The 27,554-nt window shown below is 43.3% G+C and overlaps 1 protein-coding gene across 3 annotated transcripts; it reads right to left on the reverse strand.

Moving 5' to 3' along the window:
- Positions 1 to 223: 223 nt before the first annotated feature.
- On the reverse strand, positions 224 to 27,554 carry LOC117400927 (twist-related protein 2-like). 3 transcript variants are annotated; one of them, XR_009319762.1, is made up of 6 exons: positions 27,022 to 27,554; positions 25,078 to 25,179; positions 2,597 to 5,628; positions 1,686 to 1,724; positions 972 to 1,112; positions 224 to 699 (listed from the first exon to the last, which is right to left on the reverse strand). XR_009319762.1 is itself a non-coding variant. In XM_059013402.1 (6 exons), exon 1 carries the CDS (start codon positions 13,409 to 13,411, stop codon positions 12,908 to 12,910), a length of 504 nt encoding a protein of 167 aa, XP_058869385.1. In that variant the 5' UTR covers positions 13,412 to 13,719; the 3' UTR covers positions 224 to 699; positions 972 to 1,112; positions 1,686 to 1,724; positions 2,322 to 2,357; positions 2,597 to 5,628; positions 12,892 to 12,907. The 3 variants fall into 3 exon arrangements, 2 of the variants coding, with proteins under 2 accessions (XP_058869385.1, XP_033857177.2); XM_059013402.1 differs by lacking the exons at positions 25,078 to 25,179; positions 27,022 to 27,554 and adding exons at positions 2,322 to 2,357; positions 12,892 to 13,719; XM_034001286.3 differs by lacking the exons at positions 25,078 to 25,179; positions 27,022 to 27,554 and adding an exon at positions 12,892 to 13,719.

Here is a 27,554-nt window from a genome sequence, read left to right on the forward strand (position 1 = left end):
ATATAGTTTTTTTCCTAGCAAAGGGGGGAGAGGGGGAAGCCAACACTGGGAGGTGGTACTTTGACAGCAAGGACATAACCAGCCCACTTGTGTCCTCTTTCAGTTTGTTCAGAGCCCTGTCCTGCTCTATACTGCTGTGGAGGGAATCCACTGCGGGGTATGAGAGCTCTACCAGTGGTAATGCAGCAAACAAAAACATTGAAAAAAAACACATACAAGTGCATTTAAATGTCAAGCCTTTATTACGTACAATGCACACAGATTTATACAATGCATTACAAGGCAGTTATATAAGCACAAGAAGATGTAAATAACAAGCTTTTAAAGTCTGCAATTGAATAAATCAGATGTTTGTTTTTTTAACTGTTAAAACGTGAACTGGTGGTTTCACAGACTGCCGATTACTTAAGGGAAAGTTAAACAGTCCAGGGCACAAGATCCCGTCACTCATCCAGCTTACATGAAAAAAAAGAAATCGCCAACTCAAGTTAACAAATCGAACGCTACACAGCGTACTGAAGCACAGATACTGGTTTACACAACACACGCAGCACATGCGTCTGGTTGAAACGCTGGCTTTCCAGAGGAAAAAGTCACAAGAACGGTTTCTATGACTCATCCAACAAGACTGCCTTTAAACGAGGCAGAACCGCAGATCTAATGATGTGCATCAGTGCTGGGGACCGGAGTCGAGCTGTCCTGAAAAACAAACAAGAAACGAGATGTTAGTAAAGACAGAAGATACAGCAGGACACACCCACACTGACACACACAGTGCTTTCAACCTCCGGCTCAAGTGGTGTTTGCAAGCCATTGTCAAAAACAAATAGGATCCATAACTTTAAAGCCGGTACTGCAAAATAGTACTAGTATTTATTTTTTTACTGCCAACGTATATTATTTACTGGGTTACAAAAAATAATTACTGTTGTGCATTGTGAACCTGATCAAATATCCACAACAGTGCTCACCTGCGGATGCGCGCTTCATGTGCCACCATACAGATGCAGCCCGGGGTGATGGGGTGATGGGGTGATGGGGTGCCGGGGATAAACCATTGCCCTTAAGCACTACACTCGGTATCCATGCATTCCGTCCTGTTGCAGGGTCCCCTGGATCAGAAAAAAAAGTATTTGTTAGTTTCGCGCATGTCCCTGTGGAACCCCTCCCTCAAATCCTGGTTCAGAAACAACTTACTTTTCAAATAACTATAAAAACCTGATTTATTTATACAGCGCCTTTCACACACAGTGTCCCCAAAGCGCTTTAGAATACAAGCCTTTGTGAAGGACGTCAATCTGAAAATAACGCTACCGATTTCAATCACGAGTTCGGATATAGTACACTGCGAGTCTAGAAAAAGCTAAACTTTTTCTACTGTTTAAAAAAAAAAAAAAAAACTGAAATACCAAAATATGTGTTTGTATTAGTATTTTCCAGTATTGACGCACATTAACCGGAGACGGCAGAGATTATGAGAAACCTCACTCACAGTCACCTAGATGGCATCTACGAAACATTCCGATAGAATGACTAGCTTTGGGGGGAAAAAAATCGCAATCTTGTAAATTAGACATTTAAAAGCAGGGTTTCTATTGCTTACACAGAGAGCAGCAGACAGGATGTGGGTGCGTGTTCCCTGGGATAAGTGCTTAAGTGTGTGTGAAGATAAAAACACGACTCACCCTCCTGAGAACCGGGTCTTCATGCTTCCCTCACAGCATCTGCAAAATAATGCAAGGGGCAGAACTCGGCAACAGTACAGCCTTTGTCTGCGGTTTATTTAAACCGTCATCTGACCACGTTATTAATCTCATACTGTACTTCCATCAATTTCACGGTGCAGTGCCGCACAGGAGTAATATTATTTTGCATATTTGAAATATTAAATTAAGTTGGGCACAGGTGTAGAAAGACGGGCCAGCTGTCAGAATTTGAATGCGGAGTTTATGATTTCAATCAGGTCTTAATTCAAACACACACCTAACTTAACACGAGGGTTACGAGCATGAAAGAATCGCATTTATTGCAACTCGTTTCGTTTGGTTGAAAACTTACTGTGCTCTTCAGTGTCACCATCAAAACTAGATGTTTTTGCATTGGCCCGTCTTTCTGCACCAGTAAACAGCGTGACCCGTCTTTCTGCACCTGTGCCGGGGTGTAGGTGTAGAGCGACCGGCCAGCTGAGAGAATTGTATGATTTAAATTGTATTCGTACATCTAACTGAATTTATAAATGACTGAATCAAGAAAAAAAGATAGCATGCAAAAGAATCCGATGCACAAAGGAGGTCTGAAATAAATCACAACACACGTTTTACCTTTTCAACGTAAAGTCCAAACGAAGTTAACATTCACTGAAAAAAAGACAGCTCAACGTTCTTCTAAAGTAAATATATATATCTGTGGGTTTCATTATGAAAACTTAACTTTCTGCACACTGAAATTATATCATGCGGCATCATGAATTGTAATGCACAATTTTTCTGTAGGGCGAAAAACTGGCTAGGATTAATTACAGAAATGCATACAAAATGAATACCCCCACATCCTCAGTTTCTGTACTAATTCCTTTAAAAAAAACTTAAAAACTTACCGGTAAATTGACATGCCGCCAGGTGTCGAGAACAAACACAGGCAGGCTGTATCCAAACTCTGGCCTCGGCAAAATAAACCAGGACCCCCGATGGGGAAGCTAACGACACGCTCGTCCCGTGGCCTATCTTCTTAGAAATCCCAGTTTAAACACGAACGCGCTCTCCAGATTCAGATCAAGTTGCTCTCGCCGCCATCTCGCCGCCCGCTACCTGGGAGGGGGCGGGGCCACGAGACACCTCGATACACCTGTGGATCGGCGCCGCGGTGCAATTCAGCACACCTGAGAGCAAACTCTCTAAAAATGTGACAGCACGCTGTGTTCATCGGGCGAATGTGGCTCACGGCTCAATTGCACAACGCTTATTTAGAGCAGAAGGAAAACAAACATGGTTTGTTACATTTTAAACACTAAACAATTCATATTACATGTCGTCTGTCGCTTTACGCTGAACTAGTGCAAGACTCTTTTTTTTTGTTAATGGGAAGCATGCCCCCTGGTGGTCATATGTATCAAATGCAGTTCATTTATGTTTGTTTTTTTCTTTAAAAGGTGTAGTCGCCTCCTAAAGGCGGTGACATTAATGACCCGTTCGCTTTATTGTATTCTGCACTATGACTTGCGGACCGACACTGGAAGAGAGGGCTGGAAATCTGTTGTCTTTCTGGGCAAGCAGATCAGATCCACAAACGGAGACACGGGGTTGCAGGCAAACACAGGTTATTTTTTATTACCACAAGCAGATGCAGGGAGCACAGCCTGCAGTCCTCTGAGAGGAGAGGCTAGAGCAGCCCTCCAGAGAGAAGCACACAGACTCACACGAAGCTCCCCCAGACACTGCAGGCTTATACAGAACAGCACACTCGTGAAAAGGAACAGAAAACTGGCAGAGGTACAAAACCAAGCAGGCTGATTTAAAAAACAAAACAAAAAAAAGCTTTTAAATGCTTAAGGCGGCTTATGAACCTGTAATTGAACATAGCAGTACACAAGTCAAACATTTTTCCATTTCTGTTTTGCATCCTGAGTTATACCAGAGCTGCACTATATATAACCTCTTACAGCTGCAAGTATAGCAGTGTGGCACGCAGGTCACAGGGGGGGTAAGGGAGGGCTTGTGTCTCTGCACTGCATGCAATCCAGAAGAGGGACGTTGTTCCTGAAGGCTCTGAACTCCTCTTATTTTCGTAACTCTAGTTTGGTTGCATTACGGGTGGACTCTCCTTTCACAGAGAGCACTGAGGATTATAAGGTGTAGGGTTATAGCAGCGCTCATGTAAACGGAGCACGCAACACGATCAGGAAACTCGTAAATAACTCAAGCAGGTCTTATTAGAAACACTTTTACAATGCAGATCGCAAACACCACCTGATTAAGATGCCAGTAAGCTGGGTTGAAGGGTTTGGGGCAGCGAGCGGTTCGAGTGAGTCCAGGCAGCCTTTGCTGGAGCATTACAAAGTGGTTTAAGTTACAATACAGACTGCAGAAAACAAGAAGTTATTGCAACATAATGTACTTGTTAGAGTGTGGCTGCAGAACGCTATGATGTCAAGTACGGATGAGCAAAAAATAAAAACAGGTTTGCCATAAAGGTGTTATTGCTTGTCTTGACTAGCAGATCTATAGAGTACAGCAGAATGACAGAAACAAAATGCCATGCAATATACTACCTATATACTAAACATTATAGTGTAATATAGACTGTTTATTTTAGTTTGCAGTCTGCACTCAGTGTGTGAGAGATATCACCATCACTGTTTTTTTTTTTTTGTGTCTAAAAAGTTTTCTACTTTTGCTTTCATTTGTCTCACAGCTTGTATAACATTATATAACATTCTCTTCCTCCCCCCCCCCTTTATGTTTTTAATTAAAATACCCAAATCGCAGTCAAAGGCAACCAGTGACACCTTGAAAGGGAGGACAAAATGCAATTCATTATTTAAAAAAAAAAAAAATTGCTGATCCGCACGCAAGCCAAAGCGAGCGAGCACCAACCCTAACCCTAAAATGTGTTTTGTTCTGTCTCTCACACTGAACATTGCTTCTGCTTGTGCACCACATGATCACTGTTCTAGTTCTCGGGTGCTTTCGCGTTGCAGTGAGTCAGTCCGCAGGGTATCCAGGTCAGGGATATGAAACGCAGGGCTGGAAAGGACCGGCCGGATTCCAGTTTGGGTTAGCATACAGTTCCAGTGATACCGAGTCGTTGAAGCTGAACTCTCCATTTGCTCGCAGATTAAAAGATGCCTTTGTATATATAAATAGCTTAGTAAATCAACTTTTTTTTTCTTTCTTTAATTTATTTTTTTTATTTGTTAGCATAATAAAAAGTCAAAAGTCAAATTTTCTCCCCCTTCTCCCTCTCCCAAGTTCAGCAGACTGCTCTGCCTTTGAAAGTGGTCCCGGGAGCCCCTCTGCAAAGCTGATTCAAGGGACGTCTTCTTGGTGAGGAGTCAGGAATCTGATCAGCTGGTGTATCTGGTACTAGTGCTTTAACACCAAAGATTTTTAAAACTCTTCTGTTTTAACCAATCAGAAGGAAAGGGTTCTATTTACAGGTTAACCAATCCGAGTGAAGGGAAGAGGCTTCTTAACCCTCCCGCCTGCATGGTTTGTTGCCGTGGAGTCGAGGCAAGCGTCCATAGAAACAGAACCCTCAGTCGTGTTCTGGAGTTGCGGGCACATCTCTCTCTCTCTCTCTCTCTCTCTCTCTCTCTCTCTCTCTCTCTCTCTCTCTCTCTCTCTCTCTCTCTCTCTCTCTCCCGATTATTTTCATCCATCCATCTATCCATTTTATCTGGGGTTGGACGGAAATTATTCTACACCAGGAAAATCTTCATCATCATCATCATCATCAAAGCTTGAGATTTTACACTAATATTAAACTGTTCGCTTCTGTACAAGATTATGTACAATATATTTTTTATTATGATGTTTTTTTTATTTTTTTATTCAAAGTTTGTCCCTTGCTCAGAGGCAGATGGTAACGGTCTCCTCTTGAAAGACGATTCCAGCTGCTGACTGTCAGTCCCTAGAAGGAAAGAACAAGCATGCTGTTAGTCATTCGTTGCTGACCACATGGGTGACCCAGACATACAGCAAGTCAGACAGTGCTTGAGCAGCTACAAACCCTGGGAGGAGTACAGGTAACGAGACAGGAGACACAACAGCAGTGTGAGCTTTGAAGCTCAGAGAGGATTCACTTTGTACAGAAGTAGCACTTGTCTATGCAGAAGTCAGCTTCCTCACAACTGGATGAGTGGCTGCCAAGATATAGCTAAAAAAAACAACCGTGTAATACAGGTACAGAACCTACAGCCGGCAGGATACCCCCCCCCCCCCCGGCAAGTTTGAAGCTAGTTTAAAATCCTAGAAATTATAACACTATACATTATAATAATAATAAACAACAACAACAACACAAGTTTAACAAACACATTTTTGAGCCTCTGGTTTTTCCAGCATGTGTCTAATTACGGCATGTCTTTTCCACCCTGCTGTCTTTCTCCATGCAAGTCAGCACAGGACAGGGCAGTAAATCTGTGTGTGGTTTGCACAGTCACATGGATACAATTATACTATAAAGCCCAAATTGCAAGGAATGGGTCGTTTCTCCAGATGGAGGATTTAACAGGCAGGCTCCGCTCGCGCCCAGGCTTTGCTTATTACCGGAGATGCTGAAGAATGCGCCCCGCTGTTTCTGTGCGCGCCCCAGTGACTCTAGTGGGGTGGCAGGTTTGATTCGTCATGGTAGGGGGCTAGTTTTCAAAAGCACCATTTGTAATGTTCTTGAAATGGCGTGCCTACTTTTAAAACCCCCTAAACTGAGATCTAATATGGGCCACCGTGCCTTCGTATATCAAGCATCTCATCTTGGGAATTCACTGCCTTCGAACATAAAAACAGCCTCTTCCCAACAGCTTTTAAAAACCACGCAGAAATATTTATTTTAAAATCTGACCAGGGTTGCAAACCCTGTCAATACTGACTATGACCAGGATCATGTACTGCAAATTTGAATGGTTTTATTTTTTTATTTTTTTACTGCTTCTATGAACTGTTTCTGTCCTGTTTGAATCTTTTTTTTTGGCATTGATTTGAAATAATGTTGTTTCTGCTGACTTCTCCAGCCAGGACCCCCTTGTAAACGAGACGTATATCTCAGGGGTTCTATCCTGGTCAAATAAAATACATTGGGCAAAAAAAAAAAAAAAATGACATTGAAAGAGATTTGATCTGCAACGTATTGCATTTGCTCATGAATTTATCCTGCTTTACCACGATTCAAATAGTCTTATTTTTTACAATGCTTTACTGTGCTGTGAATTAACATGCTTGTACTATGCTTCGGTACGTTCTTACCATGACATAACACAGTACATTACTATGAGGGAGGTAAACAACAGAACATTATAATCAGTGAGACAACCCACTAACATCTTTACATACAGACACATAAATAAAAGTGGCTACATCTAGCATATTCCACCACAAAATGCTTTAAATTATTTTTTTCTACAAAAACCTGATATTCATTTGACCACAAACCACATCACAGCTGTTTTTCTCAGTTTGTTTCCCCTATTTGTGATCTGGAAAGCTGTTGTAATCAGAGATACGTCTGTAAGGCAGCAAGCAGACATTTCGCTATTACAGTTTGTAAACTTCAAACACGGGGGACAAAAAAAAAAAAAACTTTTCCAAATCACCCATCGCACAAAAATAGCTGGTCTGACTAGAAGATAGGGTGCAGGGAGGAACATGTGCTTTTCATGTCTGGAAATTCTTTCAAAATTTAATTAAGAAATTTCAATATGCTGAAAAATAAAACTATAATTTGTACCATATTGCAGAAAAACTTTTTTTTTTTTTAAATCTCTCGGATTAACAGGGTACCTCCTCCAATTCCTCATCAATGAAAGGAGGGCGAAGCACGCTTCGGTACAGTGGAGCATGCGTTATTGATTTCAGACATCCTTACACAGTGCAGAGGGTGTGCTGTGTAGCGTGCATCCTTACACAGTGCAGAGGGTGTGCTGTGCACCGTGCATCCTTACACAGTGCAGAGGGTGTGCTGTGCACCGTGCATCCTTACACAGTGCAGAGGGTGTGCTGTGCACCGTGCATCCTTACACAGTGCAGAGGGTGTGCTGTGCACCGTGCATCCTTACACAGTGCAGAGGGTGTGCTGTGCACCGTGCATCCTTACACAGTGCAGAGGGTGTGCTGTGCACCGTGCATCCTTACACAGTGCAGAGGGTGTGCTGTGCACCGTGCATCCTTACACAGTGCAGAGGGTGTGCTGTGCACCGTGCATCCTTACACAGTGCAGAGGGTGTGCTGTGCACCGTGCACCCTTACACAGTGCAGAGGGTGTGCTGTGCACCGTGCACCCTTACACAGTGCAGAGGGTGTGCTGTGCACCGTGCACCCTTACACAGTGCAGAGGGTGTGCTGTGCACCGTGCATCCTTACACAGTGCAGAGGGTGTGCTGTGCACCGTGCATCCTTACACAGTGCAGAGGGTGTGCTGTGCACCGTGCATCCTTACACAGTGCAGAGGGTGTGCTGTGCACCGTGCATCCTTACACAGTGCAGAGGGTGTGCTGTGCACCGTGCATCCTTACACAGTGCAGAGGGTGTGCTGTGCACCGTGCACCCTTACACAGTGCAGAGGGTGTGCTGTGCACCGTGCATCCTTACACAGTGCAGAGGGTGTGCTGTGCACCGTGCATCCTTACACAGTGCAGAGGGTGTGCTGTGCACCGTGCATCCTTACACAGTGCAGAGGGTGTGCTGTGCACCGTGCATCCTTACACAGTGCAGAGGGTGTGCTGTGCACCGTGCATCCTTACACAGTGCAGAGGGTGTGCTGTGCACCGTGCATCCTTACACAGTGCAGAGGGTGTGCTGTGCACCGTGCACCCTTACACAGTGCAGAGGGTGTGCTGTGTACCGTGCACCCTTACACAGTGCAGAGGGTGTGCTGTGCACCGTGCATCCTTACACAGTGCAGAGGGTGTGCTGTGCACCGTGCATCCTTACACAGTGCAGAGGGTGTGCTGTCCTTACACACAACACTATGTCTAATTAAAAGGATTATAAAGAAGGGAGGTCACCCAAACGCCTGCATCCTGCGTTTCTGGACAGTAAACAGAAAATATAATATATTGTTGCATCGCGGCCAGGCCAAATCTAATCCTGCATCCAATAAATTACGAAGGCGCGGCGGTCTTTCGAAAACACGCAAACCGTTCCAGACAATGGAAAAATAACTGCGGTTTCAACCACTGTAAAGCTAGGGTTATGTGCACCGTCTACAAGACTTTGCCACAACCCATGTACAAGTTCACCATGGTACATGTGCGATGGTCATTTTGCAGGTATGCTTTACCACGGTCCTTGTCTGTGCCTCGCCATTCTTTCACAGTACTGTGCCGTGCTTTTCCCATGGCGTGCCGCATGTAAACTATCTGCATTATCTTCTCTGTGCGTTGCTGTCACCTTGGTATTTGACTGGGAAACTATTCTGAGTGGGGAGGAGAATGACTGCTTCATGTTCGTGTTCTGTGCTGATAATTTCTCAAAATGCCCTTTCCCCGGAAAAACACTTAATTAGATTAGCTCCCCGGGCCTGGACTGTGGAAAAACCAGCGCAGATATTTCACAAGCTGTCTCTGTCATGAGGGGGAGAGCGAGAGAGCTTGTGCCTGACTGACAGACCGGGCACGCACTGCACAGTTGAGAAACACACACAGAGAGACACACTCTCACACAGAGAAACACACACACACACACACAAATAGAAACACACACACAGAGGCAGACAGACACTCACAAACACAAAGAGAAACACACCAACCTGTTGCCTGTGGCCTGCACACACCTCGCTAATGTCTCACAACTGTTTCTAATCTTGAGGTTCCTGCCTGTCTGGGCTCTCAGTGGATCCTGATTGCAAGAAACTGGATATCAGATCCTGTCGTTGCTTAACTAGCAGCACCAAGCTCAAAGAGCTTCTAAAACTCATTGGAATGCTCTCAGATTAAAAGAACATTTTTTCCTCCTAAATTTTACCATTTAAATGACATACTTTTTTTTTTTTTTTTTGAAAATGTTTTTTTTTTACTTTTTTTTTTAGACTAAATATTGCATAAATGGATGTTCTTAAATTTTAATTTTTTTTTGCATTTATTAAGAGTTTTGAAAATAGCTCTGTATAGCACATTGAGCATATAATCCACAAGTTCACAAGCACATAGTAACAGTATTATTTATTATCACCTATTTATGCTTCTTCCATAACTATTAAACAATAGAATGCTAAAGTTAAAACAGCAAAAGGAAACCTACAATTCAACGACAAATGTTTCGACTATAAATCTTTATCAATGTTTTTATTGATCTAATAACCATATACTGTGACACTCGAAACCCCAGTCCCCATTCTGCAAAGAGGGTTAATGGTGATGAGTTGTGTGCAAACAAGGCACTGAACCCCAAGACTCACTCCCAGAACATTAAACATCTCCAAACACTGAGAAATAGCAGAAGGAAGCTTTGATTAGATGAACGTTTCAGCGAGTGTCTCTCGACACGAAAGCCTTAAAAAACAAAACAAAGCACACACTTCTTGTTGAGACCTTTGCAATGGCAAATTTAGAAATACTGAAAGAAACGCAGCAAATTCAATGCCGAGGGCTTCCTTCTCAATGCCCGAGTAAAACGACTGGAACGGTATAAAAAACATGCCAGAAAAAAAGAAGCAGTTCAGTTATTGTTTGTTCTTTCTAGTTTTATAATGCTACAGCGACTGTGTTTATAATGCTACAGTGACTGTGTTTATAATGCTACAGTGACTGTGTTTATAATGCTACAGTGACTGTGTTTATAATGCTAAAGCGACTGTGTTTATAATGCTACAGCGACTGTGTTTATAATGCTACAGTGACTGTGTTTATAATGCTAAAGTGACTGTGTTTATAATGCTACAGCGACTGTGTTTATAATGCTACAGTGACTGTGTTTATAATGCTACAGTGACTGTGTTTATAATGCTACAGTGACTGTGTTTATAATGCTACAGTGACTGTGTTTATAATGCTAAAGCGACTGTGTTTATAATGCTACAGTGACTGTGTTTATAATGCTACAGTGACTGTGTTTATAATGCTAAAGTGACTGTGTTTATAATGCTACAGTGACTGTGTTTATAATGCTACAGTGACTGTGTTTATAATGCTAAAGTGACTGTGTTTATAATGCTAAAGTGACTGTGTTTATAATGCTACAGTGACTGTGTTTATAATGCTACAGTGACTGTGTTTATAATGCTACAGTGACTGTGTTTATAATGCTACAGTGACTGTGTTTATAATACTACAGTGACTGTGTTTATAATGCTACAGTGACTGTGTTTATAATGCTAAAGTGACTGTGTTTATAATGCTAAAGCGACTGTGTTTATAATGCTACAGTGACTGTGTTTATAATGCTACAGTGACTGTGTTTATAATGCTACCGTGACTGTGTTCATAAAGCTAGTGATTGTGTTTCTCACTGAAAATGGGTCACTTGCACAGTTTAAGCTTTGTTATTAACGAGGCACAATGTGGAATGAACGAGTGACATTTACACTATTACTATATTACAGTATTATATTGTACCGGGTATCAATTCATAAGAATTTGAGGTCACTATTTAAAAATGGATTATTTGAAAACATCACCAGTTCCTGATAGTTACTCTGAGTTAAGTTAAAATGATCACAAAATGGGCAAAAGTCAAATTATACAACACAACAGTATTTTAAAAAATGTGTGTCTAAAATGTGTGTTTTTTTTTGGTTTTTTTTGGACATCACAAATAAACTTTTAAAAATCTAACTATTATTATTATTAATATTATTTTTTTTACTGTCCATTGCAGAAGACAAGCGTTTAACAAACTGAAGATGGTTAAGCGGACACAAAAAGGTGAGTGCAATGCAGTAAAAACCTGGTGTTTTATTAAAAAAATGTGCATCCTGTAAGGGGCTGAGAGGTAATGCAATGGTGACGCAATAGAATAAGTGAGCTGTTCACTTCGTGATGGATTCATTAACTGGGTGAATACTGGTGTATTTCTGGAAATAAACACCACTGAGTTTATAAGGTCTTAATTCCATTTGTTTTTTATAAAGCAAATCTAAAATTTAACAACGTTCATGTATCAATAGTAGTACAAACAAGGAAATAATAGATTCATATAATTTTCTGTTACTCTGCTTCTTAATAAATAAACTCCTGGTAGTTCCTGGTAGGCGCTCGGCTTTGTTTTGCGTTCTCATTTTTGTAACTTTCGCGCATTCAGGCTCTTTGTATTAGCATGTTACCAATAAAAGCAGCATAGAATTGGTTTGTTACACCGTTAGAACAATATTTTAAAATAATAATAATAATAATAATAATAATAATAATAATAATAATAATAAGTACTATTTGAGATAAATGTTCTCAACAGATCCTACCATTACAATTCCACAAAACTATAATACACACTTCAGTATATTCTTCTGTAGATTATTATTATTATTATTATTATTATTATTATTATTATTATTATTATTATTAGCACATGTATTTTAAAAATAATGTACCTTTAGAATAAGTAAAGTATTTGTTTTTTGTGGTTTTGATTGTTATGTCTTCTGCTTTACTTTCAAACAAACAGAAATAGAATGCCAAGGATTTCAGGAAAACTGAACAAATAAACAGGGGAGGAAGAATAATAAAGGGGAGAGGGGAAGTCTTGGAGCAGTGACTGCCTGCTGATCTTCTGTGTCAGCTTCAGCGTAACAGAAAATTCTCCTGCATGATACTGTAACTGACATGAAGGAAAGAAAGAAAGAAAGAAAGAAAGAACGAACGAATGAACTTGCTCTAGTACTGTAGCAACGAAAGAAAGAATAAAATAAACACTAACACACCAAATCAGTTCTACAATAACAAGTATCGACGCCATCACAGAGAGACAGAGCCCACAGAAATGACCTCCAATGAAAGCAGCGGAGTCGCCCTTTCACTGCAGTGCACTGCACTGAGAGTCAAGACTATGAGAAACTTAGTCAAGCAGACATACAGTTCAGCTAGCGCCTGACTTAGAATACCGACTGAGTGTTTCACAGCTATGGATGATGCACTGTACTGGCACTGCACTGTAAGGTAAAACTACAACTAATCCAACACTGGAGGAAACGCTTGCCCACTGGACTTTGTGAAGTCCTGGGTGGCGGATGCACTGCGCTGTACTGTACCTGGCTGGCTGGCTGGCTAGTGCGAGGCAGACATGGACCAGGCTCCCTCCATCCTCCACACGGAGAAGGCGTAGCTGAGCCGCTCGTGGGCCAGGTAGTTGCAGCTGGCCAGCTTGCTGTCCATCTCGTCGCTCTGCAGCACCTGGTACAGGAAGTCGATGTAGCGAGAGGCCAGCTTGAGGATCTGGATCTTGCTGAGCTTGTCGGAGGGCAGGGTGGGGATGATCTTGCGCAGGGAGGCGAAGGCGTCGTTCAGGGACTGGGTGCGCTGCCGCTCCCGCACGTTGGCGATCACGCGCTGGGTGTGCAGGTCTTCGAAGGACTGCGGGGGCCCCGTGTCCACGGGGCTCTTCTTGGGGCGCTTGGGCCCCGCCGGGATGGGATTGGGGCTCCCTCCGTCCTCGCTGTCCTTCTTGGTGTGCGGGATCCTCTTCCTGCCGCCGCACTTCTTCTGCAGCTCGTCCTCGCTGACAACCAGACCCCCCTCCGGGGAGTCGGGGCAGGCCAGGTCCTCTCTCATACTGCAGGGGGCCGTGGAATCCAATCTGCCTGCTCCTGAAATCACTACCGTGTAAAATAACAATGACAATTAATAATAATGATAATGATAACACTTAGCACTGCTGCAGCCCAAACTGAACCTCTACTCCCTGAGCATATCCGTTTATCCAGACAGTACTGGAATAGATGAAAGGGGGTGGGGGACGCAAATGCTTGGGGAATTAAAACAAGATCCGTCTTCCCTCTTCAGTCCTCAAAGTGTCAAGAGCAGCCTCAGGTCTCCTGCTCAACTTCACAAAACATCTGGATGTTCTGGAGCCACTTTCACAAGATCTCCAGCTCTTATTAGCTGGGGGAGGAGCCTCGGAACCCATTCATCTCCGCCTCCCATTGGCCGAGCCCCGGTCGTGGGAGTGGACAGCCTGAGCGTGTCGGCCAATCAGTGGCGGAACTGGAGTTTGTACAGAAGTTGTCTGAAGTTTATAGGTTCCAGATTTTTTTATGCCCCCTTCTTTGTTTAGAAACATTTAGAAAGTTTAGAAGAAAGGTGGTACCTCTCTCTCTCTCGGACTGGTTAACCCTGTCATTCCCAGTTCAAAGATAAATGCTTTGGGGGAAGTTGTCGGAAATGTTTTGAATGTTCAGTGTGGCGTGTGGGGTGAAGGGGCAGTTATTGTGTTTATATTATATCCGAGCCTCCCTATACGAGTACCCTGAAATTACAAGTCAGACGGCACAAGCAAACCCTGGAGATATGATAAAGTAGAAAAAATAATGTGCACTGTACTTTCACATGTGTTCACTTAACTGCCTTTTTGAAGATATTTATAGAAGTGACACGTACGAAACACACATATGTGCCTCCCTGCCCCCTAGGCTGACACTTATCATTGAGTATCTAAGTGCAGAAACCTGCCATCCCAAAATGGATGGGTTTAGGGTTAGCATTGCTTTACAATGGATTCACTTTACCCCCCCCAACAGCGTCACTTTAAAACGCTCCTTCAGGAAGGTAAGGCCTTAAATCATCTGCTTTTGAATTAAAAAACTCTGATAGGTTGTATACAGAAGTATTTTATCACGTCAGTACCTAGACAGGCATGAAAAACCTGGATGAATGGATCCTTATTAAATGACTGCATGGATTATAACCACCATCGCAGGTATGGTAAAAAAAAAAAAAAACTTATTTTAAATAAAACATCTTTTAAGACACAAAGGCAAGTAAGCCTTCACTCACGCACACAGACAAACACACACAGGATGGTTCAGTTAAGGATTTGACCAGGCGACCCTTTGGCCCAGAGGTGAGAGGTGAGAGGGGAGAGGTGCCACCAGTTCCCTTCCGGCTCTGGCCCTTCCAGGGAGCCCCAGTGTGCGCGCGCGGATCAACTGTTATTTCTGCCTGATTGTCAGTAATTTCAGTCTACAGCTTCATGTAAACAAATTACATGGCACTCTCTGCACGGTTTAGGAAGAATGAAAGCAATTAAAATTGCGGTTCTGAGGAGCAGCTGGGGTTTGGTGCAATAAACATACTGAGGGTGGCCTGGTGGCTAGAGCAGGGGCCTGGAAGGCAGGTTCCCTTGGAGCTCGTGATTCTTCCATACATATATAACAGCACAAATCTACATCTAATAAAATATTTCATTTGATATATTTATATTACATAGATAGATAGAAAGCTAGACAGCAAGCTAGATAGATTGAAAGAGATAGATAGATACACTGCCCGGTAGATTAAAGCTAAAATATACTGACCAGCGAAACTAACTAACTGAATGAACGACTGACTGACTGTGAGAGTGCTGGAGGCTTTGCTTGTGTGATTCTGCAGAGCTGGTTTGGCACGGCACGTCTTGGGCAACGCTCCAAGGTGGGCGTGGCACGGAATCTTTTCGAAATACATGTGTGCCGCAATGGGGTTGCCATAGCAACGCAGGGACATCCAAGACTTGCATGTGAAATGTGCTTCTAGAACCCAGCTGCACATCGTCATCGCATATATCTCTATGCATGTATATATTATATACACTATATGCCCGCCGGTCACGATGTTTTAATTTCAGTTTTAGAAATTTTCAAAACAGTTTGTGTGAACTCTATCGAGTTTGAGAAGTTGCCCTGCCCCCAAAAAATAAATAAATAAATAAATAAATAAATAAACATTATGCATTATAAAACAGATATATAGATAGGAAATGTAACATGGTTCAATTATACACACAGTGACTGTGGGGGAGATATATATACACACACATCACTCTACACAACACACTAAGTTTGCTTCATAAAGTCGAACGAAATCTGCTGAATAATGTCACGCTAACATATTGAATTACACACCACCACTTTGTATTTATCCCAGAAAAGAAACTGACAAATTGAAAGCGACATTTCAAAATCTAACATGGAATGGTAGACTTTTGCGATATCACTTTGTAGTTTTTTTTTATACATGATGTTAAACAAAATATCTAAATTATGTTCATATAGATTTTTTTTTTTTGATTTTTTTAAATGAATCCCAATCCTAAAATTCTAGGTAATGCAAAACCTTAAGAATAATGAAACAGTCTAGCTAACTGTAATGTGACATTGTTTCTATCTGATACACACATTTCAGGTAACGTTGTATCACTGAATCAAATCAATATCAGGATTTACAATATGGTAAAAAAAAAAAAAAAAATCCTAAAAGGACATAAGAGCAGGGAGCGGCTTGTGTTCGATCCTCACCACGTCCTGTCTGAGTCGAAGCTCTGGTTTGCAGTCTGGCCCAGCCTGCATTGTTTTTGGCTGAGTGCTGTCAGTGTTGAGGTGGAGATAGTCCTCAGTACAGCCCTGCTGAGCTGCTGGGAAGCCACAGGGCTGACCAGACATCCCCCTCACTCACTCACGCGTACCCTGACGTCTCAACTGCCAGCCTGCACAGGCGCCAGAAGCCAAGGAGAGACAGTGGCAGGACGGCACCCAACAGGGATGGAAATAAGACTGCCATTGTATAGCAGTTTAATCCACTCCTGATTTTACTATGAGTTTAATAAGACACACCTGAGCTTGTTACTTATACACTAGTGCTAATCAAGCTGATAGTAAAACCTGGAATTGGGTGGAACTGCTGTGCAATAGGAGCCTTATTTCCGACCCTGCACAAGCCCTTTCACAGCACAGACGCTTCTCCTAAAATCGCAAGTAGTTTTCATTTTGACAGCCCTGCTTGAAAGACTAACACAGCGGCGGTGGAGTGACGATCTCGATGAAACTTTCCCCCCCCCCGTGTCTCCAGAAGGAGGCAGAGCGCCCCCTGTGTTTGGACCGCACTGTGCGCTCAGACTGTCGCTCAGTATAAACATTTCCAGCCTGCAGGTTTTTGGAATGTTCTCGCATGCGACTGTCTCCGAGTTTCATATACAGAAGATATTTGACTGCCTTGAGGTTTCTGCGCTGAAACAGCTATGTAAGCAACGGCTTACAATAATAATGTTTTCCATAAGGTAGCTGTCATAAAAAAATAAAAAAATAATAAAGGTTCTGTACAACACACATAAACATACATAAAGCATCGAGCACGCCAGGCTGGCATCGGCGTACTTCAAAAAGACTCTGAGAGGATGTACGCGGACAGGCTGAGGTTTTAAAGAAAGCGGTCTGTCTCTGTCTCTCCGTCTGTCTGTCTGTCTGTCTGCGCAGATCCCTGGTTTGGAAGCAGTTAAAAGACGGCATTGTTCATTTAAAAAAAAAAAAGGGTAAGCGCTCACCTAGCGTGCCATTGTCATGGAAACCCTGAGGAATGTTTAACAGGAAAAACATGGAAGGCCCTCGCTACGAAGAAACAGAACCAGATGCGCTGGTGTCGAGATGCCTTTGATCTCCGCAACGGGCCCTGATTGATGTTGCACATTTCATTTCCTTGTCAAAAAAAATAAAAAAAATAAAATGACATAATGTTTGGGTAACGCTGGTTTTTTTTTTTTTTTTACCCCTTCTTCTCTGCTGCTTCTCTCTAAAGACAGGGCGCCGCGAGAACGCCAAACAGATGAGCGCTTGCAGAAAGAAAATAAAATGATCTGCCTTCGAGTGCCAAGTTCGTCCATCTACCGTCCCATATCTAAATCTCTCAATCACACATTTAGAGATATTGAGAGACCTTGCAAGCGCTGGTCCTCAGTGGATACAGCATGGATAGAAATAAGACTCCTATTGCATAGCAGTTTCCCCCATTCCAGGTTTTGCTATGAGCTTGGCCACAGTGTGTACAGGTAACATGCTCAGGTGTGTCAAAGTGTTAAGTGAGCAGCTCAGAGCAGCTCAGTGAACGAACCCACTTCACGGCACGCTCAGTCCCGCTCCCCCTGAGCAGCTCAGAGCTGCAGAGCGGATTTCATCCGTGATCCGAGTGAGAGGAAAAACTCTCGCTCTGAGCCGCTCCGTTACTGAACACACCCAATGGGTTCTGGAATGAGTGAAACTGCTATGCAATAGGAGTCTTATTTCTATTCTTGATGTACATTATTTATTTCCCATGTCGTTTATTTAAGGGATGGAGAAGGAGAGGGAGAGAGAGAGGGATCTACGTCACTACAGGCATTACTGTGAAGGGATCCTGTGTCCTTCCTCTCTGACCCGCGACTGATAAAATACAAACCGCAGACAATCCAACACACACGTGGAGCCCGTCTCTTTCTCTCTCTTACACCCCGAAGCACCATCCCCAGATATTCCAGTGAATCATCGATAAATCACATGCCATTTCATAGGGACAGTCCCATTCCAATTGCACTTTGAAATAACGTCTGCAGTGCTTCACTCAAATTCATTCAGGATCTGTGGTTAGGTTATCCGTGCGACTGTAGAATTATCTGGAGGACAGTTACAAAACAGATACAGCAGCAGCTATTCAGATGGCACTCCTATAAGATAGATGAACGAGACTGCTTAAAATCGAGACAAAAAGTTATAAACATGCAGATGTGTATATCTCTCATTGAATCCTTTTTTTTGTGCATCTCCAGATAATTCATTAAAAAATGCAATAAAAACTATACACCGACAATAAAAGCTAACTATTCTTCACTCAAAGCTTTAACAATTAGAATAAAAAAAAAATGAAAAGCATGAATGAAGTTGCCTCTATCGCCTTCCTTTTACTGCCTGACAGACAGCAGATCCCTGCGTGTGTCACTTTCAATCCAATCACACTGCGCTCAGCTCAGCTCAGATCCTGCAGTTTACACCTTAACATGTGGGCAGACAGGTACAGCACTCACACATCGACGGTACAGTGCAGTTTGAGATTTCCAAAGCGACTGCAAGGCAGCGAGGAACAGCAGGACCTGAAAATGACCTGCGAGTGGAAGACAGATTTGAAGAGTCGCAATGCAATGTATACAGTTTATAGTTTAAATCTAATTAGAATCAAAGGCAACCAGTAATACCCTAAAGGAGAGTAGATAATTGGGCTTTCTGCGCATTCCTGTAATGTATAGGTAGTGTGTATGTTCCATACTGCTACCACCCCCCCCCCCCCCCAACCCTGTATCCTGGGGTTACTAGGAGCCACATCTGGCATCCATTTCTCTCTGGTCAAGCGGCACTTCCTGTTTGATATATTTACTCAAGAGGAAGCTGTGTTGTTGAAGGCGGTGGAAAAGGGGGGCTGTGACAGACTGACAGGGATTGGGGGGTCTGGGGAGCACCGCAGCCCCACTCCCTGCTCTCAGGACCAGCGGCCCTGGACAGTCAAACACAGACCGGCAGGGTCCTTGCACCACCACACTACACAGCCCCCCCCCCCCCCCCCGGGGCATGGCGATTCAGACACAGCGTTTATTCGATTTGTATACTATAGTATATTTTCTTCACAAAGCAACATCTGGGATCTCTGACCTGCAGTCAAAACTGAAGTGTATTGCAATAGACCCGCGATACAGTGGTGTCTTTTTTTAATGCATCGACTGCCAACTGATTGCATTGCAAGTTATAATAAAAAGGCATATTTTCTACAAAAGGAATACCTCACCAATCCTATTAAAATGCACACCTTTGTGGTTAAATGAAACAATGAAGAGAAATGTACGATTCAGGGCAGTCTGCACTCCAGCACTCAATCAGCAGAGTGCCTGTGAACCGTCCCAGTGTCAGTGCATTGTAAACAGGCTCAAACAGTTGTTTTGCGTGCTAACCTGTGTTATTTCTCTGCCCCCTTATCTCCCTTTATTAGGCAGTAATTTATAATAATATTTGGCATGCAAGCTTCCCCCAAAAAGTTTGCTCCTTTCATGTGAAACTGAGCCGCTATCCTGCCTTGGATCCGATTACAGTGTTTAAGCTGAGGGCTTGTATCAGAGGCCTGCTCTGAGCTCCTTAGGGAGCTGCAGCCCCACACCCCCCCGAAAACCAGCGCTTGCTGTTAACCCCTTCAGAGCTGGAGATTTGTCACACAGTATGCCAACTGCCCTTGTGAAGAAATGACTGCGGTGTGCCATGGTAAAATCACAGCAAAGTGTAGCAAAACCCAGAGATCAAGAGCAGGCAAGAATCACAGATGAATGTCTGGTGAAACCCAGCAATCCAGGACTTGTACAGCACTGTATTTATAACGTGTGCTGGGTGGGTGTGACTGAGTTTTGCATGTATTTGTGACTTTTACTCTTGACCACTCTGGGAAAACAGAATGTAATCTATTCAACGGGTTACCTATCTAGTAAATAAAAAGGTTACATAAACTAAAAGTACTAACTAACTGTCAGAGATTAAAGAATAGACCTGATTCAACACCAGGTGATGTAGGAGTTACTTTTCCCCTTGCACTGGAGCACAACCTCTGAACGCCTGTCCCTTTAAAGTTAAATATGTCCTAATAAAGTGGCCTGCCCCCCTCTGAGGCGTTATTTGTTACCGTCCATTGTTATGGGACTTCATTAAGATGCAAAGAGATCTGATATCTCCACAAACGACCGGGTCAACTGGTGAGTGCAAAAAGAAAGAACCAATATTAATAAGTGACTAACGACCGACTGCCCTTTAGGAATTAACACCAGGAAACTTTTGAACCAGAGAGTGTCTGCAATTTGAAAGCCACAGCTACAGCAGAGGGAATGGTATACAGCACAGGGGAGCAGGGTACAGCACAGGGGAGCAGGGTACAGCACAGGGGAGCGGGGTACAGCACAGGGGAGCAGGGTACAGCACAGGGGAGCAGGGTACAGCACAGGGGAGCAGGGTACAGCACAGGGGAGCAGGGTACAGCACAGGGGCACGGGGTACAGCACAGGGGAGCGGGGTACAGCACAGGGGAGCGGGGTACAGCACAGGGGAGCGGGGTACAGCACAGGGGAGCAGGGTACAACACAGGGGAGCAGGGTACAGCACAGGGGAGCGGGGTACAACGTAGGGAGAAGCATCGAGAAGGCACATTTATTTAAAATCTGCCTTTTATTTTTATTAAAAAATGCAGCGTGCTGGAAGGGAGTGCTGAACACAGAAGGGATATTACAACTATTACTGCTGCTGGTGTTATCGAACAGATACTGTGCGGCGCTGGGAGATAGCCGTTTATATGACTCTGACATGTGTTTCAGTTTGTAAATAAAACACTAAATTGCACTGGATATTGCTTAAATATCTGTGGGCTTTGTTCTGTTTTTGCGGAAGTCTTTCGAGAATCATTTTGAAGCTGCTTTTCAAAAGGCTTTTAATGTTGAAACGAGCATCTGGTTCTCTACCGATTCAAGATGTTTCAGCTGTGTGTGTGTGTGTGTGTGTGTGTGTGTGTGTGTGTGTGTGTGTGTGTGTGTGTGTGTGTGTGTGTGTGTGTGTGTGTGTTTTCTTTTTGCAAATTCTTTTAAGCCAAATACCAAATAGCTAAAAGGCTGAGAGAGCTTTTATAAACCTATGAACGGGGAACAATGCACAGTGTTTGCAGACAGAACTCATGCACGTTAATGTTTAGAAAGGGTGCTGCAGTCCGTCTCACTCTCAGCCTCAGCACCAGAACATCATGTAAATGCAAGGATGGAAATAAAACTCCCGTTGCACAGCAGTTGGATCCATTCCTGGTTTTACTAGGAGTTTAAGCAGATGCACTTGAGCTTGTTACCTAGACACACTGGGGCTAATCAAGCTCGTAGTAAAACCTGGAACGGGTGAAACCACTATGCTTATTTCCATCCCTGTAAATATATCCACAAAATGCTGTTTTATTTAAATAAAATCAAGCAGGTTTAATATAAATCTGCAATGGATTCTTTTTTAAAAAGGCTTTAATGGCAGAGAGTTGGCTAGTGCTCCCTCGTTTTAACGCATTGGTCAGGAACCCCGGGTTATGAGACTGTACATTCTGCTGAATATATCCAGCTTCATAATGAGGATGAAAAAGTCCAAGTGAACAGGAAGCAACTGCCAACCGAGCTCCGCGTATAAGTGATCCTTTAAAACATGCCCCGGTGTTCTGCTTGGCTGCTCTGTACCTTTAAACAGGCTTGCCGCAAGCGGGGCTCCGTGACCTACTGAATGACATCACAGAATTGTCTTACGTGTCGGATTTCAAACAAAAACCTGCTGGCAATCAAATCCTGCTCTGGCTGCGGCCCAGTCGCCAAGAGCGGGTTATAAAAGACGTGTCATTATGTCTTCACAAGGAACTTGGTTTTTTTTTCCCCCAGTTAGAGGGCACGTGTCATTAGAGCGAGGGGGTCTTCATTGATCAATCTGGCCAATCCCTGTATTATTATTATGTTCTCCTTTTCTTTGCTTGCCTGTAACTCTGCTGCCACATCAATGATTTCGTTTTCCAAGTGCAAGGAAACGTGTGCCGTACACGGGAGAAAGTGCTCCCGTTACTTCATTACTTTTGAGATTGCTTCTCGTGAAAGAGCAGCAACTCATGGAGCCTTGGGACGGGAAGCACCTGCCAACCGAGCGCCTCCTATACGTAATCTAGCGAAGTGGACAAGCATTCAGACAAACTGCATTTTTAAAAAAACAACAACAAAAAAAAAAACATAAGGAATAATGATTGCTTAGGATCCTGTTCACAAAACATTAAGCTCTGTTTTAAGGAGTATTTTGTTAAGCCCATTTTGATTCATTAAATTAATTTGCAAGAGTCCAGCAACCTGTTAGTTTATTCTCAATTTTAAGAAAAAGCAGAGTTTAACCTAAGAGAATGTTTATCTAAACGTTTACCATAGTAGAAGCATAGCAAAGTGGAATGAATCACAGTGAAAGCCTTGTAAAGAATAGCGAGGTATGGTAAAGCATATTAATAAACACGGCAAACCAGGGTACACTATGGGAAATGAGATACTGTAGGTACTGGCAGGGCGAGCCACTGGGTTTTGCTCGGACTCCCCCCCCGCCCGCTCGAGAGTGGCGTCTCGCTCTCTGCTGGAGCCCCCTGCCTGCCGCTCTGCTGGGCCCCCCACACAGCCCGTCTCTCAGAACCCCCCCTGCTCCCAGACCACCCCTGCCATATAAAACCCAATCCATGCAATTATTTCCTTCCTGGCTCTGGAGAGAAAGGGCAGCGCGTGTAATTAGAAATAAAATTACCCCTTTCTCTTCAAATGACTCGGTCGAAAGTGCTTCAAAAGAGACTCCGAGGGGTAGCGCGGAGGAACTGAGCCCAGCCCTGTGATCTGAACACAGCTCTATGCAGGGTGCAGCCAGCGCAGTGTCCTTGGGTGTCCTGAGTTTACATGATGTGGGTGATTGCTGGTCCTGCACGGGAGCTAAAGCAAACACTAGCGAGCCCTACCCACCAGTCCACCTGCCTCCCTGCCATTGAAACCACTGCATAACTCCAGCGACTGCCATTCATTGATTTATGCTGGTGATCAAACGTTTACAGCCAAAGCATTTTATTGGTGCGTTGATTGCATTTTTTAATTTTTTTTTATTTTTACAATTATTATTTTCAATATTGCATGGTGCACTGATTTCTGCATGCTATTTGAATTTTAAAAGCCTCTTAGAATTACCCAGCTAATACAGCCCAATAAAAAATAAAAAAATCTGCTTGTTAAAAATGTGTCTTGCATCTGTGACTATTTTATTGTACAGAACCTGGTGACTACTTTTTTCTACCTGGGCCGTCTCAGCTGAGCAGAATTCAATATTACTTACAGTGCAGACTGGACAGGTCATCTGGAATGGTTTACATTAGAGGTGCCTCTCTCTGGCTTGCATGTCATTTACATTTTCTGTGTGCCTATTCGGATGTGTTCAAAAAACCTAATTAAAAACTTCATCACAAAAAAAAAAAGAAAAAAACCCAGAGTCTGCTCTGTGGAGGCTGGCAGGCTTTCCTGCGCGGGTTTCTCCTGCACAGACAAAACAGCAGCCTGCAGATACAGCCTCACTTTATTAGAGGAGAGAAACTAGGCTCATTTTTTTATGGAACAGTAAAAGGCAGTTATTTCAGCGTTTCGAAACATTATTGAAACGCTCTCAAAACGAGAGCGACGGATGATTGAATAATTACGCTCACTTCAAAGCACAGGTTATTACCCGGAGCGGTCTGCTGCCCGCAGCGCCAGTGTGTTTTATGTGGACTGGGAAATGCTAAATCCTTTTGATTATAAATCCTTGTGTAAACTTGAGTCTGCCTCTGTCCTAACCTCTGCCCTTTTTGTTTTAACCGAAACTAAAAACACAAAAAAAATCTTAAATTATAAAAAAAGAAAGAAAAAAAAGAAAAGCAACATGGCCTATCAGTCTCTGAGCAGAGCTGCACCCAAACCAATGGAAGAGGCAGCACTGAAAGTCGTCTTGGTATTAAACTTACTGCACAGTACGTGGTGTTTAAAAGACTGCACTGTACTGTGGCAGTACAGCACACAGAACCCGTAAGAAGGCAGGGTAAATGAATTACGAGATGCATCTTCCATATGTGCTGGAGTTACATGTGAATTTGAATGTCTGATGCTTTATAAAATACAGAACGTCTCCATACCGGGTGACTCTATCGCTGTACAGGTGTGCTAAAAGGGAACTCTTCATTTTTGTCTGCGAAAAAGACAATTCTGTGTCAACAGGAATGAACCCATATAAAATCAGCTAAGCGGGGAAGCACAGTCTAGTGGTTTTGAAGCTCCCTGTTCCAGGAATCGACTCCCACATTCTCTCGAACTATCCTGCATTTAAACCAGTTTGGAACTGGACTCGTGTTGGGTGTTTTTTAATGGGATTCAAGCAGGTCGTTGATAATGCCTGTTTTTTCAATTCCAATCCCATTTTAAAATCAATTCCCCTTTCCAATTCCCATTCCCTTTTAATCAATGCCAACACTTCACTGATCAAAATGGCAATTCGCAGTATTCTGTAAAAAACGAGTTTCTCACAGGCAGACAAATCGACGTCGCTGCATGTTAGCCAATTCAACTGGCTTCAAATGAAAGCAGTCGAACAATCTCAGCAATGACTATGTCTCTAAAATATAAATTCCTTCGAAAGAACTGGAAATGGAATCGACAATTTATTCTAATTGGAATTGAAAAAAAGCACTTGAGCCGAAACTCTGGATTCAAGTGCTCACAGATTCAGAAGCATTCATTCCTCCAAGCCTCGCTGAGCTGGACATTCGAAAGGCACAAGTACAGAAGGACTGATTCCCTGTGCATATAAAGGTGTTTTACACAGGACGGGGAGATGAGGGAGAGAGAGAAGCTGTTTTTTTTTTACCTCTAGAGCTTGTTGTTTCCTCCCCTCCCCAGATGCATCAGTCCCCTGCAGACTGCGTCTGTCACACCGACACTTTTCATCAGCCCCTAATTCAACACCAATCTGGAAAAGAAACATTAAAAAAAAAAACATATAATTTGCAGGCAGACTAAACTGCATGATAGCAATTACATGTTGTACTGTAGCAGATGTTGAATTTGCTTTAGGGGGGAGTGTATGTACCCCCTAACGCGGTCATTATCTCATCATAACGCCCCGGCCTGCTTGCTGCTGTAGCGGCCAGCAACTCCGCTCCAAGGACCCCTGTCTAGTCTCAAAGCTTTTGATTTCCAGCGTGCATGTTTTTTTTTGTTTGTTTTTTTGTGTGTGAAAAGGAAATTAAAATAGCTGGCATTGTTACAAAACTGATGAAAAACAACTGCAAATTGAAGTACTAGTATGCTGAAGTCCTTCTAAGTTGCCCTTATTTTAACATTAATAAGTTTACCATGTTTTCTTCTCCCCCCCATGCTTCTCCCATTGTTATACTATGCATTTACTATTTTTTAGTAAATAGTTTTTAGTTTTTTTTTTAATATGCTTTACCAGACCTCTCTGTGCTTTACAATGCTTCCCTATGCTTTGCCAGACCTCTCTGTGCTTTACAATGCTTCCCTATGCTTTACCAGACCTCTCTGTGCTTTACAATGCTTCCCTATGCTTTACCAGACCTCTCTGTGCTTTACAATGCTTCCCTATGCTTTACCAGACCTCTCTGTACTTTACAATGCTTCCCTATGCTTTACCAGACCTCTCTGTGCTTTACAATGCTTCCCTGTGCTTTACCAGACCTCTCTGTGCTTTACAATGCTTCCCTATGCTTTACCAGACCTCTCTGTGCTTTACAATGCTTCCCTATGCTTTACCAGACCTCTCTGTGCTTTACAATGCTTCCCTATGCTTTACCAGACCTCTCTTGTGCTTTACAATGCTTCCCTATGCTTTACCATCCCTACAAAATGTATTTTGTAGTATGAAAAAGCTTTGAAAACAACAACGAATCTGGCATACATCCTAAACCACGGTACAGGGATGAAAGTAAAACTCTATTGCACAGCAGTGTCACCATTTCCAGGTTTTACAACTACAAGCTTGATCAGCCACAGTGCATAGCTAACGAGCTCAGGCGTGTCTTATTAAACTCACAGTAAAAACCAGGAATGGATCTCACTGCTATGCAATGGGGGTCTCATTCCCATTGCTGTAAGATATTAACAGAGGCTCTGTAACAGAACGCCGGAATGCAGAGATCTGAATTCCGGAATTAGTGCAGACAGTTCCGAGGCACGGAGAGCATTGTGATGTCAGCGCTGGACAGCGTAGGGTTGGACGGAGAGCTGAGCTGCATTTAATTTGAGGCGAGCGCCACGCCTGCTCTTGGACCGCACTTCAGAGGCAAAGCCCCAGAGGAGGTTAACCCCAGCTGGGCAGAAGCAAGGCGTAAACACCAGCAAGAAACTGGGGCCATTAGCGGCCCTGTCACGGCTGTGCCTGCTGGAGGGATGCATTTCAATGCTGCAGATCGTATGGAACAGGGGATTCAAACAGAACAGCTCTTATTCGTTTGTTCCACAGATTTTTGTATTTCTTTTTGAAAGATAAGATTGTGACTCAAGCCCACATGTTGATGACTGCACAGCACGGACGCATCTCACCCGTAAAGAGCTGGCTTTTTACTTCCCTCTCTTTTTCCCTACAGTCCAATACGATCTGATGAATAGATAGAAGGTGGTCACGGTTTGGGGTTTTTTTGTAACACTTCATTACCACAAGCTGTGCTGGTAGCAGAAGATCAACACGTCACCCAAATACCTCGTAAAAACAAACAAGAAAAAAAACAAACACAAACGTTTTATTGAATACTGGTGAGCCAGCGTTTCAGGGTAACCTCAGCAACCCGCTTACCCATCACGAGGACTGGAGATGATTGCCGGCCGACCTTGAGTGACGGGCGTTACTAAGCAGCTGAACCCTGGAGGCGAGGACGCAAGGACCCAGCCTGGGGAGACTCTGCCTGGACTCACGGGGTGTCTGACCAGCAGGGGGGGTCTGCAGAGTGATGGGGTGACTTCCCTCCTCAACCCCCAGGGAGCGCGAGGACCAAACCAGCTCATCCTGCGGGCCCCCAACTTGGTGAGACCAGGATTCTATCCAGCAGGCTCCGGATTGCATGACTGCACTGCACTCTGAAGAAGAAAAAAAATGAACAGCATTGTTATTAAAAAAAAAATGAACTATTGACTTGGTTAAAATGCAGAGGATATCTGAACCTGTTTATGAAACCTCTGTGCAGGATTAGGACACTTCACCCTGCCGTCGTTTTCTTGATCCAGTGTAACCACTACATATACAACTCTGTGCATTTTATTTTAATATTTTTATTAACGTGGGGAACATATGGGGACCTTTGCTACCACGGTAACTTCAAAATAGCCTCC

This window comes from Acipenser ruthenus, chromosome 45 (genome assembly GCF_902713425.1).
Source record: "Acipenser ruthenus chromosome 45, fAciRut3.2 maternal haplotype, whole genome shotgun sequence".
NCBI classification, from domain to species: Eukaryota; Metazoa; Chordata; class Actinopteri; order Acipenseriformes; family Acipenseridae; genus Acipenser; species Acipenser ruthenus.

Bases quoted from the DNA above. Each gene is read 5' to 3' on its own strand.
- LOC117400927 (XM_034001286.3), bottom strand. From the start codon at position 13,411: ATGAGAGAGGACCTGGCCTGCCCCGACTCCCCGGAGGGGGGTCTGGTT.